The sequence below is a fragment of the Lepisosteus oculatus genome, chromosome 25 (assembly GCF_040954835.1).
Source record: "Lepisosteus oculatus isolate fLepOcu1 chromosome 25, fLepOcu1.hap2, whole genome shotgun sequence".
Lineage (NCBI taxonomy): Eukaryota > Metazoa > Chordata > Actinopteri > Semionotiformes > Lepisosteidae > Lepisosteus > Lepisosteus oculatus.
In genome coordinates this window covers 12,126,669-12,142,669 of record NC_090720.1, presented here as the reverse complement: position 1 = coordinate 12,142,669, position 16,001 = coordinate 12,126,669, and the positions used below count along the sequence as shown (strand labels likewise).

At 38.7% G+C, this 16,001-nt stretch overlaps 1 protein-coding gene across 1 annotated transcript; it reads right to left on the bottom strand.

Annotated features, from left to right (window-relative positions):
- Positions 1 to 5,476: 5,476 nt before the first annotated feature.
- On the bottom strand, positions 5,477 to 11,847 carry LOC138225091 (uncharacterized). The gene is made up of 5 exons (XM_069183937.1): positions 11,773 to 11,847; positions 9,572 to 9,651; positions 8,155 to 9,007; positions 6,598 to 6,778; positions 5,477 to 6,159 (listed from the first exon to the last, which is right to left on the bottom strand). Exons 2-5 carry the CDS (start codon positions 9,612 to 9,614, stop codon positions 5,956 to 5,958), a joined length of 1,281 nt encoding a protein of 426 aa, XP_069040038.1. The 5' UTR covers positions 9,615 to 9,651; positions 11,773 to 11,847; the 3' UTR covers positions 5,477 to 5,955.
- Between the last annotated feature and the right edge of the window lie 4,154 nt (positions 11,848 to 16,001).

The following is a 16,001-nucleotide window of genomic DNA, read 5'->3' as shown; positions in this document are numbered from 1 at the left end:
TTTGGGCATATTTGGATGCCAGTGGAACTGGCTCACTTGTCTTTATTAATGTGACTGCAGATGGCACCAGCAGGATGAATACTGAAGTGTACAGAAGCAGCTAATCTGCTCAGATCCAATCAAATGTTTCAAAACTCATTGCAGCAGGACAATCTCTCTCATCCTAGCGTTAATCCCGCATCAGCAGGGTCCGCTTGTCGGCACACCCGTCTCCATTTGGTGGTTTGAACCAAATCTTTGAACTGACGTTGCCAGTAAATGCCACCCAGAATACTCCAACTGGCTTGTCGCTCCGCCTGCCGTCAGTGGAGGGGAGGAGAACAAAGTAATGTAGCCAATTCATAGAGGAGGATTATTAGGAGGCATGGAAAATCTGGCCAGGACACTGGGGTTACACCCCTTCTCATTTCAAGAAACACCCTGGGATTTTTAATGGCCACAGAGAGTCAGGACCTCGGTTTTACATCTCACCAGAAAGACGGCGCTTGTTTACAGCATAGTGTCCCTGTCACTATACTGGGGCATTAGGACCCACATGGACCGCTGGCCTGCTGGCCTCACTAACACCTCTACCAGCAGAAACCTTAGTTTTTCCCAGGAGGTCTCCCATCCAGGTATTGACCAGAATCACACCTGCTTAGCTTCAGTAGGCTGCCAGTTGTGAGTTGCAGGGTGACATGGCTGCTGGCTCTCATTACAGCAGGACAACGACCCCAAGCATACTGCTAAAGCATACATGGAGTTTTTCAGGCCAAAAAGTGGAATGTTATTGACTGGCCAAGTCAATCATCCAACCTGAATCCCATTGAGCATGCATGTCACTTACTGAAGACAAGACTGAAAGGAAAAAGCCCCCAAACAATCAGGAATGAAAATGGCGGAATTACAGGCCTGGCAGAGCATCACAAGGAAAGATACCAAACGTCTGGTGATCTGTATGAGTCACAGATTTCAGGCAGTCATCAATTTCCAATTACTTTTGGTCCATGAAATGGGGGGAAATGTGTATAAAAAGAGCTGTGATTCCTATATGGTTCACCCAATACATATGTAAATACCCTCGAATTTAAGATGACATTCTGCACTTTAAACTCGTTGCCATTGTTTCATTTTAAATCCAATGTGCTGGTGTACAGAGCCAAAACAACTAAAATTGTCACTGTCCAAATAATGTATTTACGGACTGCACTATAAGCGTTTGGAGAGTAATCCAGTTGAATATGGCATGCTGCAATGTTTTCGCCAGAGGTTTAAGGGAGATCTCTGAGAAGCCAGACATGAGAAACACTTCTTTAGAAGATTGCTGGTCAATCCAGGGCCTGGTTTCATTACACTAGATCAGTTTTGTCCAGATCTTGAGTTATACAATGATTGCTCTTGCAGAGGAAGGTTGTATGCCCTTCACTTTGCTGATACAAAGAGACGACCGAAGCATGAGGAAGTTCTTGGCCAAACATCCTCATTTTAGCTGTTCTGGCTGTGATTTCACTTTCTCAGCCAATTCACACGATGCAGCTTCCCATAAATTTACAGTATAAATATTGTCCTCCAATGGGACCTGATAAATTCCTGTTATTAAATTCCTTTACAACTCCATGAATCAAAAACAGAAATGGGGTTATTACATTGGATTTATTCCAAACTATACTACTGCATGGAGGGCCATGTTTCTGGAACTTCTTGAAACTTTTTACTCCTTAAAACCATGATTCCTGCTGGAAAGGACCTGGAGAAACATCAGTTTCAGAATTGGCTGTGTAAAAACTGAAACTGCTCTCTCAGAGCAGAGAATCCATATTTTAAAAAATCAGCACCCACATGCCTGAACAACTACCATCCAATTGCACTCACCACCATCATAATGAAGTGCTTTGAAAATCTGCTTATTCCACACATTAAAGCCAGCATTCCAAAACACTTAATCCTCTCCAGTTTGCATATCGCACAAACCGCTCCACGGAGGATGCAATCTCTATAGCTTTACACACCACACTTACCCACCTGGATAAAAGGAACACCCATACAAGAATGCTGTTCATTGACTTTAGCTCAGGATTTAACACCATCATACCCATAAAACGTTCTACCAAACTCAGGACTCTAGGTTTAGATACTACCCTCTGTAGCAGGATCCTAGACTTCCTCACCAGAAGACCCCAGACTGTCAGGATTGGCAACCTCACCTCCAACACGCTCACCCTGAACACCGGTGCCCCTGAAGGCTACAGTATGTGCTCAGCCCACTGCCTTACTCCCTGTTCACCCACAACTACTGCCAAGTTCAGCACAAACAACATCATCAAGTATGCTGACGATACCACAGTCGTGGGCCTGATCACTGACAACCATGAGACTGCCTACAGGGAGGAGATAAGACACCTATGTGCCAGACCAACAACCTATGTCTCAACATCAGCAAAGCCAAAGAGCTGATCTTTCACTTCAGGAGACAAGGAAAAGTCCACTCCCCCATCTACATCAAAGGGTCTGCGGTGGAGATGGTGAATAACTTCAAATTCCTAGGTGTTCACATCTCTAGGGACCTCACATGGGCACTCAACACCTCCAGTCTCATCAAGAAGGCACAACAGCGGCTGTACTTCCTGAGAAGGCTAGAAAATACGCCTGCATCCACAGATCCTCACCAACTTCTACAGATGTACGGTGGAGAGCATACTGACCAGCTGCATCACAGTCTGGTATGGCAGCTGCACCGCATCTGGCAGAAGGATCCAGACGCTCCAGTCACACACAACTAGACTCCAAAATAGCTTCTTCCCCAGAGCCTTCAAACTGGTGACTCCCCCACTCCCTCCCATCATACTATGATCTCTCCTAACTTCTTCCTGTACCCACAATGACTGTACTCCAACACCACTACATACACGACAACTGAAATTGTACTTAAAACTGTACTAGATGTAATATTTATTAATCACCATATTATTTTTGTACTGTTCCACGAATGACTTTTGCACTGTATTTGTCCTGTTGTATTCCTTTCTCTGTTTGCTTATTTGCAGAGTTTGATTACACTTTCATTTAGTTACACTGTTATTGTGTTACAGTCTATTGTCCTGTCTTCTGTTCTATTTATATACTGCACCTGAGTGACTAATGAGAAACACTTTTCACTATACTATACACCCGTGTAAGTATAATGTCAAATAAAGCTGAATTGAATTGAATTCCATGTTTTATAACATTGTACCCCCATCTGTCAGCAGATGTGCAGTACTATGTAGCAACATAATTAAAGTCAAGGGGAGTTAATCTTCAAAACTGGGGCTGTTTGTTTGGGTTTATCTAGAATTATTCACCCGTCTCTAAAAATTCAAAACATAGACATAGTCAGTTTGGAGGGACCTCTGTGTTCTCTCATGTCGTACTTTGCCTGTGGTTGAGTTACAGCCTGTGAGGTCCTATTGTCAAGCCAATAGGTAGTCTTAGAACCTCATGTGTCACTTTCTAATTTTAAGCTAATGGTACTAATTTTCATACTGTATTACAGTAATCCATGAGAGTTGGAATCTTTTGCAGATTACGCTACAGTCAAAAGTTAAATTACAGTGGTTTTTGCTGGTAATTTTGCTTTTATACCAACCTCACCCCACCATAACAGGAGTCCAATAAGTTACTGCTGGAGATGGTAAACTAGACAAGGCAGGAGTCAGACATGTGCTGTACTGTGACACAGGACAGTGTGAGCAGGCAGCACAGTGTGTATTAAACAGGGGAAAGCAGCCAAAACAATTTCCAGGATGTAATCCAAAAAACAGTTGTAATTTTTTTTATTCATTAAATTTATCCTCAATCCTAAAATTAAGATGTATAAAAAATGATGTTCATTATTTCACCCATGTACTGCACAGTGATCCTTTAATTGGTTAGTAATGCTTTAATTTGAATCATACTGTATATTAAACAGTTCATACAATTTTTTTTTAATTAAGACACTCTGATTAAACCTACAGGCAAAGCTCCTTTTGACAGAATAGTCACAATTTGCACATAAAGAACACACACAAGTGCTTTCACAGGCCCAGTGGTGGTATTCCCCTGATCCTGCAGTCCTGTGTCAAAGTTACTGGAACATCAGACATTTTTAATTAGAGCATTTCAGACTTTGAATACTGTCTTTTCCAAGGCTGGAGGTTTGATACCTCAAGAGGAGGAAGAGAGCCTCTATGTATTCGCTCAAATTAGGGTTCTTCACTCCTGGAAACTAGGGCGAGTGGAGAGAGGTTCAAGAAAAATTATAGGACATTTCTCTAAAGGTTTTCAGAGATGTGAAAACTGATCTGAAGTTGCGTGAGAATGTAATATAAGGTTCTTAATTAGAAACTCTGGTGGTGCTGATAGTAATCCTGGTATCCGACCTGAAATATAACCATGGAACTGTTTATCACAAGGGACACTTTATGCAAAGCTGATTCATTTGGTGGTGCTTTTGGAATAGATGCATCTATTTAACACCCTCCATTTATTGCTTTTAACATGAGCCTATAATACTTTACTGCTGGAGATGGTAAAGCAGTGCTAGATAAGGCAGGAGTCAGACATGTGCTGTACTGTGGCACAGGACAGTGTGAGCAGGCAGCACAGTGTGTGTGTGAAACAGCGGAAAGCAGCCAAAACACTGTTCAGGCTGCAATTCAACCATGGACAAAAATATATCATGAGAAAACAGAGAAGAGTTACTTCATCTGCCTAAGTTTGCCTAAGTTTTGATTCTTTAGACACGGGACAATAATTCTAGATAAACCCGGACAGTTACAATTCTGAAGATCAACTCCTCTTGACTTCAGTGTTGCTACATGGCACAGTTTGAAATGCTCAGTTTACGAATGTGAGCTGTATATAAATATATACGTGTGGACAAGTCAGTGCGCGGACTGTGTACTGAGAGTCTCATTCCACATCACAGGTCTCCACAAACCCGGTGAGCCAGTGACTATGACACAGGATTGCGGTCCGTAGCGCCCTTGAGCTTGTGATTCTGTACTGCATATTGTATATTGTTAAAGAGAGCTTTACTGTTTTTCCAAATTTACAAAATACTAAATGTTTAATAGAAGTCCCAAATTACATTGCTAACAAATTAAAGGGGCGCTTTGTAATACGTGTGTATGTAATGATATTTTTTTAATATTACCCAATAAATATATAACCCACAGATAGATCATTTTTCTAAGTTTGAAGTACAGATTAATCTTCCCCTTGACACCGTTATTCTGATACATCACACAGAGGCATTTTGTCAGAAGCAGCTGTTAAACTAGTGCGGGTTCAGGAAGCAGCAAACGCAGGGCGATCACTGGGGTAAAAAAACGTTGAGGCTTTAATTGCAGAACAAAATGATCAGAATTAGTCATACGTTCTGTAGGCAAGATCTTAAAACACAACAGTGAGGTGAAGGCAGGACCAGAATTGGACACTGGTAGTCAACAAGACAAAAGAGAGACAAGCAGAAAACATACACCCTTCAAATATTTTATTGACGCACTTCTCATTTTAAATTATTTAGTATTACAAAAATACTAAATATGTTCCAGGCACCAAAATGATTATTGAAATGAAATTTTATATTATCATAATTTAATGAAATTATTGCATAATCATTTTTTAATTATTACAAAAATTAAGGAAAAAACCCAAGTACCGTATAGTGAAGATGATTAAATGCAATAGCTCTGAACAATCCAACACAAATGGCTTGGCATACAATTAGTTCTAATTATCATATCAAATTATAGTTTAAAAGAGAAATTTATTCAAACAAATTCCTTGATCAGAGAGAAATTAAGCAAATTAGTATACTTATGCTGTTGAAGGAAATACCCATTTTACTAGATAACAGCAAAAGCTAAATAGCTTTGAATGTTAAATTGGCATTTTCATATATATATACTCTGTAAGGTAAAGTATCTGCATGCATGTAACTACTAAACTGTTTTAGTTAACAATAGGCTCTTCCTTTATTGCCACTTTCGAAACTGAAGCTCCAGTCCATGTCCCAGTGATAGTGGTCTGGTGTCCGAAGACAGTGAGCACCTTCGCTGTGTAAGGAACATCAATGATCCCCTTCTGGACTACAGCCTTGAATCTCACAGCCTCCCCAGGGGGCACTGTAGCATTCAGGCTGGATGTATTAACAATCTGCAATGAAAGAAGCAAAAGCCATTGGCTGGGGTCTCTGCTTTCAGAAAACAGTGGACAAATACAGCATTCAAAACCAGTAAGCTAAAGCAGTTCACTGGTTATGGCAATACAAAAAACAAAGGAACAGGTAAAGGTTTATTCCACGCTGAAAGGGAAAGAAAGAGACCGTGTTTCATCTGTAGAGCCTTTTTCAGATGTGCTTGAACTTAATAAAAAAACAAGGCAATTTAAGGAGTTAAGTTGTAGTTAAAATATGCATAACAACAGTGTTCTAGTATCACAGTCACCATGTTAGTCAAGTGCCCTGTTTTCTACTTCCATTCCGCATATACAAAACAGTGATGTCTTGCTCAATTTCTTTGAGTAACAGCCCAGGGTGCTTAAAGGCACCATTCATCTTCAATAGGTTAATCCAGTACTGGGAACATACTGTACCTCTTTCCTTTCTGTCTCTGTAAAACTCCAGTTGTGAGTAGTACTGGCATTAATAGAGACTGTGGTTTCATTCGCAGCCAACAATGGGATTCCAGCTTTAAAGGTTGTTGATGCTCCAACTTCCACAGTAAATCCATGAGAATGGGTGAAAGAGCTTTCCAGGGTAACAGTTTCAGAAAACCTGAAAAAAAATCACATTTTATTTTACAACTTCTTGTTTCAAAGCTGCAGACTGTATCAACCTGGCTGCACCACACTGGGAGAAGGAGAACTTGTGTAAGTACTCGCCTGACATACCAGCCGGGTGAATTTCATGAGCTTCAGAGATAGTGAAGATGGCAAGAGAGGGTTTTCTCATGTTGTTACTGCTTGCTCAAATTGTGGCTGACTAAAGCCTACCCAAACCTGCTGACACTCTCCAGGTGTGGAACCTCCCAGACACAGACAGCTGATGGTGCATCTGCAATTTCCCTCACGGGATCAATAAACTATCTATCTAAGTAAAGCCATTGACCATGAGAAGAACATGCAAAATCCTCACGGAGGAGGACTGGGCAAGAGTCAAACTCAGGATTCAACAGTTTCGAACTAGTTTCTTTGCAGGTTTTTGGCTGTTCTTTTGCAATGTTAGTAATATTTGTATCTTCTGCTGGTGTTCCTTCATCTTTCCTGTCACACATTCTAATTCTCCTCAAGCCCGAAAATGCCCACATGACATCATCATTAAATTCAGCATATATAGAGTGGACAGGAAGGTAAGTTGGTAGTTTTTCAAATGTATTGCAGTACAGGACTCCCCTCCTATACCATCAATGAGTAGCTCTGCCAGAGTGCACCAATACACTCATCACACAGCAGCTATCAATGGGGAGGAGAACAGAGAGTTTAAGCCAATTCATAGATGGAGATTACTGGGAGACCATGATTGTTAAATTCCAATCTGAAATTTGTCCAGGACACCATGGTAACACCCCTACACGTTTTGAGAATCACCATGTTATTTTTAATGACCACAGAGAGTCAGGGCATCGGTTTTATGTCTCATCCGTCTCACATTATAATGTCCCCGTCACTATACTGGGGCATTAGGACCCACCCAGACTGCAGGGTGGGCACCCCCCACTGGTCCCACTAACACCTCTTCCTGCAGCATTCTTAGCTTTCTCTGGAGGTCTCCCATACAGGCTCACACCTGCCAGTTGTGTTGCAGTGTGGTGATTCTTCTTAACCACTTCTATAACATTTTTAAAATTGTTTAAAGTCAAATTGAGAGTCAAGTGATTTACTGACAGGTTATAGTTGAACATATATGTAGAAATGAATCTAAAGGTAGATTTTTCATTTAATAATATCTCAAAATAAATTTTCAGACATCATTAAATTCAAATTTTGTTACCCTTAAACATCTTTGTGTTAAATTTGCCAAATGATTACCAGCAGTCCTACAATTTAAGTTTTAGATCTATTGGCAGTGTATTTTGTGTGTAATTTTTGTAAATATTGTGTATTTTGTGATATACAGAAAAATGAAAATACAACTTAGAATGCAGCACTTACTCGAAAGTTGCAGTGTAAGGAACAGAGCCGGTAGAGTTGTCACAGTCATGTTGCCCAACTATCAGAGGCTCTTTTGAAAGAATCTTTGCATCTTTAACAGAAAAATCCAAACTTAAAATTTGACTTATGGTTTTATCTTGCGTGAGGGCAAGGATTGGGAATTGATTGTAGCCAGATCCAAGATTCTGTGCTCTTCCAATCCAGTTATCACTGGCAATCCTGGGTGGTGGGGCAGTGTAGATCTTCCCTCCATTCTTGGAGACACACCACAGATTGCCATCAGGAGAGAAGGCCATGAAATGGGTAAGTTCTGTCCAGCCTCCAGTTCCAATAATCTCACTGTTTTTACTCCAGATGTAGTTCATATCATTCGGAGGGCTTCCTTTAAGCAGATTCCCTTCTGTGGTCACAGTGTACAGGATACCCGCAGGGTCAAAGAACAGAGAAGGGAAGCACCATCCTCCAGTTCCTATCTTCGTAGCAACCCTGTACATCCAGGACACGTACTCATTCTCAGGAGGGGGACCCCTGTAAAGTTCACCACTCTTCATGACAACATAGAGTGTGCCGTTTGGATGGAAGAAGAGGGAATGAACTTGATCCCACCCAGACCTTCCTACACACCGAGCTTTCTGCTTCAGCCAGTTCTCATCTGGATTCGCTGGAGGAGACCCAGAATACAGCTGTGCATTACAGACTGCAAACATTGTTCCTTGAGGGCTGAAGGCGACGTGAGAGATGCCTTGCAGATTTCCCACATATTTCGAATATTCACTGAAGTTGTCATTGTAATTATTTGGGGGCAGTCCAATCTTGATACTCCCTGATCTTTCCATGGCAAACAGCACCATACCTTTCCCAAAAAAAAATATATAATCAAATAGTGAACAAAATAACCAATTTCACCAACTTCAAATATCCTAATCTTTAAAAGACCATTATATAATAGTAATACATTTAATATAAAATCTAACTAATGAAAACAAAGCAATAAGAAAAAAGGACAGATTGTAATGGTTTATTAGGATTTGGTGTCCTCCCAAAGTGGGAAAATAATTAATCAAAAAATTCAGTGAGAAACTTGAAATTGTTTTACATACAGTATTTATTATTCTAAGTGAACTGTTTAGAATCTAAATATTATCTGGCTGTAGAGCTCTTTCATGTGTTTTCTTTTACATGACATGTTAAAGAATTCTGGAACTTTGAAACCTTCAATCTTGACATTATAGAGTAATTCGTGTAGATCAGATTCAAGATTAATTTCTGAGTCATTGATATCGGAGTCTCAGCCTTTGAGCTCACTGTCATGGGAGCTGATGGTGCCCTGAGTCCCCATTTTATCCCTTCAGACAGCTCCTGTAGATTTGCAAATACAGTTTATCTGTGAAACAATGTCAGTTCTCTACATACTCACACATATTGTCTGCTGCTCCTGAAGTCTTAACCTGGTCAGACATGGTCTCTTTCTGAAGATGAGGTCAACTTTCTGTCTGTCTGCAAAACAGAATTCCATACACAAGATAACATTATTTTTCACATAAGTTACAAGTAGGTACTTACTACTTAGAAGTTTCCTAATATTCTAATAAGGCATGTTACATCTACAGTACCACAAATATACAGTATGCCAAACTACCAACTACATTCTGTGTTAATTTTTATTCTGATACATCAAGCGGGTTGTGTCAGAGGCAATTAATAATGAATTTCTTAATTTTTAATTGTTATGCTAGTGTGGATTGAAGCTATATTTGTAGGAAGAAATGAGCAAAATTAATCATATATAGATAAGTTCTTAAGACAGCAGTGAGGTGAAGACAAGTACACTGTGAGAAACTATACATAAACAATACACAGTTCACTCCTTCCTAATTTACAACTGCTATAGTATTACCAAGGGGTGTATCCACTTATAAAAAAATATTTTCTAGATTTTCAATTATAATTACTTTTCTGTTTGAGCATTTACATTGCACTTGGAGGTTGTAACTTACAATATGTAAATGAACATTAAATACATTTTAATTAAATGTGTCTTGATTTCAAGCTATTAGGTCACAAAATGTCTTAGTTTGGAAACATTGTGTAACTGTATGTAAAATTCCTATTAGCACTGTATGTGTTGTGTACTGTATGTCCATATAATGTGACTTGATTATCAAACATGGCTTTGCCTGTATGTTTTTTCCAGATATCTATTTTAATAACCACAAAAGACAATGTTCAGAATCCAACATTTTTTAGATTTTCACATAATCTGTTGCAGGACTACATTACTCTCTGGAATTGCCAGGTGGCACAGCGAATCTATCTTAATGTGGCTTTTGCACAAATCGTATTTTAATTATAACAAGTAAATGTTTATTAACCCATTAGTGCTTTCCTGCACTAATTATACTGTACAGTAACACTAACTGACATTTTTCATTTTTTAATTAAATGCAGTAACAGAATTATTCGTAATGAAATATAAATTAATAGTAATTAGAGAACGGACAATGTATTGTTAGAATTGTACATAGTGGCTTTATATACTATTTGAAACAATAAGAAAATATATCTTATTTAAAACAAAAAAGAGGTTTTAAGTGATTTGAATGACTTTCAAAGAATGAGTTACAGTACAGTATGTCACTCTAATTGGATGAGCTAAATTAAAAGCTACTAGTGTTACTTTTTCCATTTTCTACAAAAGGTTCAATGAAGCTACAAGCTTTTCATTATCCATTACAGCAATAACGACACCAAGTGTTCATGGAAAACATTATAACTTTATATCATTTTATAATGATAATAAACATTAGGTAGTTCAAACGAGCATGCCAGAACGTTTCCAAAATAAGCATAGCAAGTGGCTAAGTTAAAGACTGTGATGCAGAAAACGTTTATGAAAAAGATGGAATACTGCTTAAAGTTTTATAAAGCAATTAATAATTAAATATACAGTATATATATCTGCCCATCCATTTTCTAACTGTCACGGAATCTGGGGTATAGCTGTGGAGAGAGACCGGTGAGAAGGGAGGACCCTATGTGTAGCGGCAGGAACAGAGCAAATAAGGTGGTTTGCTCCGGGCTCAAGGTATCGGGCGAAGTCGGAACGAGACATAAGACCTCAGGTAGCGGATGTGGGGCGACGTGGTGAGGCGAGCCTCTCTACAACCAATCCCAATACCGAGCGAGAGGAAAGTGAGACCCGGAAATATATAGCCCCAGACAACAAGACAAACCAGAAGAACAAGTAAAGCACAGAGGAACAAGGAACAGGACAGATACATGTACAGTTATGTGATTATTATTTAGTCAAGCAAGGTGCAGTAGGACCATACATAGGATTGGCAACAGTAATGTACAACGCTTGCCCTTGGGAATATTATGGTGTACAGCAGTATCAGACATTTACTAAAGTAAATGTACTGTGGGATAGTAATGATTCCCAGAAACATTGCCATGGTATTTTCTTGATATTCTTATGATATAGTATAGTAAAACATTCTGAAGGCAAATCACAACACTGTACCACTGTACGGTGGTTATACAATTGTAAATTGGAGAAAATACTGTAAAACACTGTAATGATGACCTGTAACACATCAGCTATGAAATGAAACTTACCTTGGTTACACTCTGAAGAAAACAGCTTTTGAATCACACTTGGTCCAGCAGGTACTGTATGAGTATCAAGGTAACGATTTCTTCAGTGCTTCCTCTCTGACTGTAAATGCCTGTCCTCAGCTTCATATTTATACATACAGCATAAAACTAAAAACACCTTAAAACGTTTTGGATTGGATATTATCCTTCAACACTCCCCTTTCACATGCAGATGTCAGTTTTTTCTTGAAAACACATCAAAGACACATTTGCAGACAGAACAAGTTCTGTAAGTACAGTATATCGAATCTGTTTGCATTTTTTAATATTCCTGCTTTTATGTAACTGAAATTCATTTGTTTCCCCAAAATTTGATTTCCAAATTAAAACAGAAATATTTCTTGAACTGCAGTAAAGATTGCGAAATGACTTATGTGACTGCAGTTTCAGTCCAGTGTCTTCATAAAAGACACAGTGTGGCGAAACAATATGCTCAAAATGTTTTTAATATGTAACATAAAAAATTGAATAAAAACTTAACCAAATCATACCCAACATGAATGACAAATGTATTATCTTAAGAAAAATTCAAACAATAAATTCTTCCCTTAATTTAAACATATCCATTAATACCATTTGTCAATGAGTTCACAAGGAAACATATGTATGATATAGAGTCTAATTTAATAGAACTATTTCTTTTGTCACAATCAGGAACTGTAATTCAAAATGGTAGGGTCCCTTTGTAATTAAAGGGTTAAGTGTATAATCCATACATCTATTTTCTAACTTTTTGTATAATACTATTTATATAATATTCAATTTAGAAGATTAATTTACATAATAATCAGTTTATTTGTTTTGAACATTTCCCTTCATTTGAGTACAGCAGGATTTTTGTGATGACATACAGTACTTGGTTTCCCAATGAGGCTGTTGGTGCTTGGTACAGAGGACATATGGGGGACGGGGGCCAGTATATCAATTATCAAGATCTTTTCTCCAGAATATTTTTGAATGGCAATCCCAATGGGGCTGATAATAGTAAATGGGAAAAGGAAGTGAATCAAAGAGGCATGCCATGACCTTGTCAACTTCAACACTAGGTACAGCGTCTATGGTCTTGCTGTTGGAGGTCACAGATTGCAAATATTACAGCTGAAAGGCCATAAAGTAAACAGTGAGTTGATCTGGAGCCAGGGAGATGGAGTAATTCAGAGGATAGTTTGGGAATCTCAATCAGAGTGGAGAGATAAACCAACTGACATTTGGATGGACGAGACTCAGAATGAGTAGGAAAAGGGTACACAGCACGAGTTGGTTTCACCGCAGAAGCTACAGATATGAAGGAAGTGGAAAGCAGAAGATGAAATGATTTGAAAATGACCATGAAGATCTCTAGAGTGGCTTGGTTTGAAGAAGACTAGGTGCTTGGGTATAATGGAGGGATATCACGTGGGTGTAACTGTAGGGTTTGTGCGGTGGTGGTTAAACACTCTGCCTGTACGGACGGGAACTGCATTGAGACAGATATTCCTGTAAAGGTTTATTGCTGAACAATAACATTTACACCTGCCGCGTTCTCGTTCTTTCTCTTCTTGATAGTCCCTCTTTTCCCATCATGCTCTCCCCGGAAGCAATCAGAAAAAAACAGAAAGTCACATTAACAGAAACTTATCCACAAACTGCAACAGAGAGCTCCACACAACTCAAAAACATTTCAAACTGCTCAACCAAATAAAACAACAATTGCAGGACGTAAGCTTACAAGAGGGGAGATAAAAGCATCAGAGACAGTCTGAGTATCTTCTCAAAGTGCGTTACAAGAAAAGCAAAAGAAAGCAAAAAGACATCTAGAAGATAATAATTCAGGTGGGTAGCTGCATCAGCATGTGTAGGCTGCAAAGGAACAAGTAATAGGTTTATTCTTCAATAAGCTTAGTTCGTGGTTGTTTGTGTTATTCATCCAGGTGGATGCTGCACATTGGTGGTGGTGGAGGGAAGTCCCCATTACCTGTAAAGTGCTTTGAGTGGAGTGTCCAGAAAAGCGCTATATAAGTGTAAGCAATTATTATTATTATTATTATTATTATTATTATTCCTAGTGAAATGGAGTTTATAGCAGATGTTTGAGACAGTTGTCAAAAACCAAGTTCAATAAGAATCATCTGTCAGTAATTCATAATAAATTCTTGACGTCATTTAATCATAATATACAGTATGCTATACATAAACTCCCATTTACTGTAACAAATCTTTCTTTTTAAAGTCTTCAGTCTGGGCATCAAGTTTTTGAATTAATTTTAAAGTTTTAAAAAAAGATGTGTCTAAGTCATAGATTTTCTAAATTTGCAATATGGGACACAACAAGAATGGTCTGATTGCATTTGTTAGGCACTGTATTTTTTTAGGTAAGCAATCTTTTTTAAACAAGGTACTCAGAAGAAAACCTGAATTATCTGAGTAACTAAGATTGAGTACTGTAACTTTTTCCAGGGGGCTGGATTGGTCTTTAAAAGGTAAATTACTACAAAAAACAGATGAGATCAGGTGGCAGCAAAAATGAGTAACTTACACACTCCTTTGTGGATCATGGAGTATGGATCAACCAATGAATGTGATGCAGTATACTAGATTATCAGTCTATTTTTCCTCATGATAAAGACATTTGGATTTTCCCAGGTAGTATACACTTCCCTGTGTACCCCTAGAGGTTGGGAAATAGATGTTCTACACATGTGATGCTGCTGTACTTAAATTAATTCTGGACAAGGTATGAAGAAGAATTTCAGATTGATTTTTTAATATCTTATAAATAAATCAATATGAAATATTTAACAATAAAAAAAACAAATATGAGGGTTTCTGAGGCTCCAAGTGACAGATATCTTGGTTGCTAAACAATGGCACTTCCGGACAGAAACAGAGGTCATGGAGGAGTAAGGGGGGGCTTGGGGAGGGAGCCTGTTTTTTTAGTTTATTTTCACTGAAGAACACCATTTCAAGTCACATAAACCTCACTGAATTTCTTTTACATAAACCAATTTTTTTATATTTTACTATGCAGAACAACGTATAATTTGCGAAAAGCCTTCTAGTCTTAACTAAATGAAAAACACTGCACACACCCCTGTGCGCGTCTCCTTGTAAAGACCTGTAATTCCCTGTTTTGCTGACAACACTCTTTACACAACATAAAGGGAGAGGGTTGTCTCCCAGCACTGTGATAAAGCTGAGCAACTGTATTCTGCTGTCTCCAGTGTCTCTACTGACCTAAACTACTAATGCCCTCAATAAAAATCATAATTCCTTTCATTAATATAGTGTAAGAGAATGGAGAAAGTATCGTCCTGATCCGTGGGATTCATGTTGCGGGTTTGGTATTCTGTAAGAACGATGTGATTTACGAACCCTGTGCGGGTCTACAGGCGAGGTAGCTGAGGTTTCCAAGGCAGGCGAGGAGGGAGAGTGGTCAGTTATTCCAGGCAGGGTCAAGACCAGGTAGGAGGCAAGAGAAGAGACAAACAAATCCGATAGGGGCGAAGCAAGAGTGAGAAATCCAAAATCAACACCAAAGAGGCGACGTTGAGGGAGTCCAGACCAGGTAGAAAAAGATAATGAGGAGGAAAGGGCGAGGTGAGCTTAGGAGGTGGAAGAGATCCTACTACCAAGCAATGTAACTTAGTGAACTGATTGTTGAAATAGTGAAGGAAGGGGTGTGTAAGAGAAATTGGATAATGAGTCCAGCTGCAGCCATAACATATAGTGCTTTTCATTCTGGAAGAACTCAAAGCGCTTTAAAGGGTAAGCGTTTAAGTTGGAACCTTTTTTAAGTAATCCCGTTTGGACCAAACCAGAGTGGAGTTTAGCTAGGGCACAGGCAACACCCCCCTCTCATACTTTTTGGAAAGATATCAAGTATAATTCCATTTTTTGGGGGGAAAATTAAGGCAACATTGACCTTGTTACATAAAGTGATGCCCCTACTGTATCTAGCTATAAGATTATGAAGACATGAATATTTCTCAATTAAACAGTTTGCATTTTCCATATATAAACATACAGGTAAAAACATATTTAATATATTTGTAAAATAAAATTAAATGAATGCCATAAAGAATTTTGTTTTTCATACAAGGTGCTCAGGAGAAAAAAAAAACAGACATACTGTATCATCACACTTCAGATTGTTCCTTACAAAGCAAAGGTGATCACCATCTTTGGATATGAGACGGTTGTTACTGGAAGAT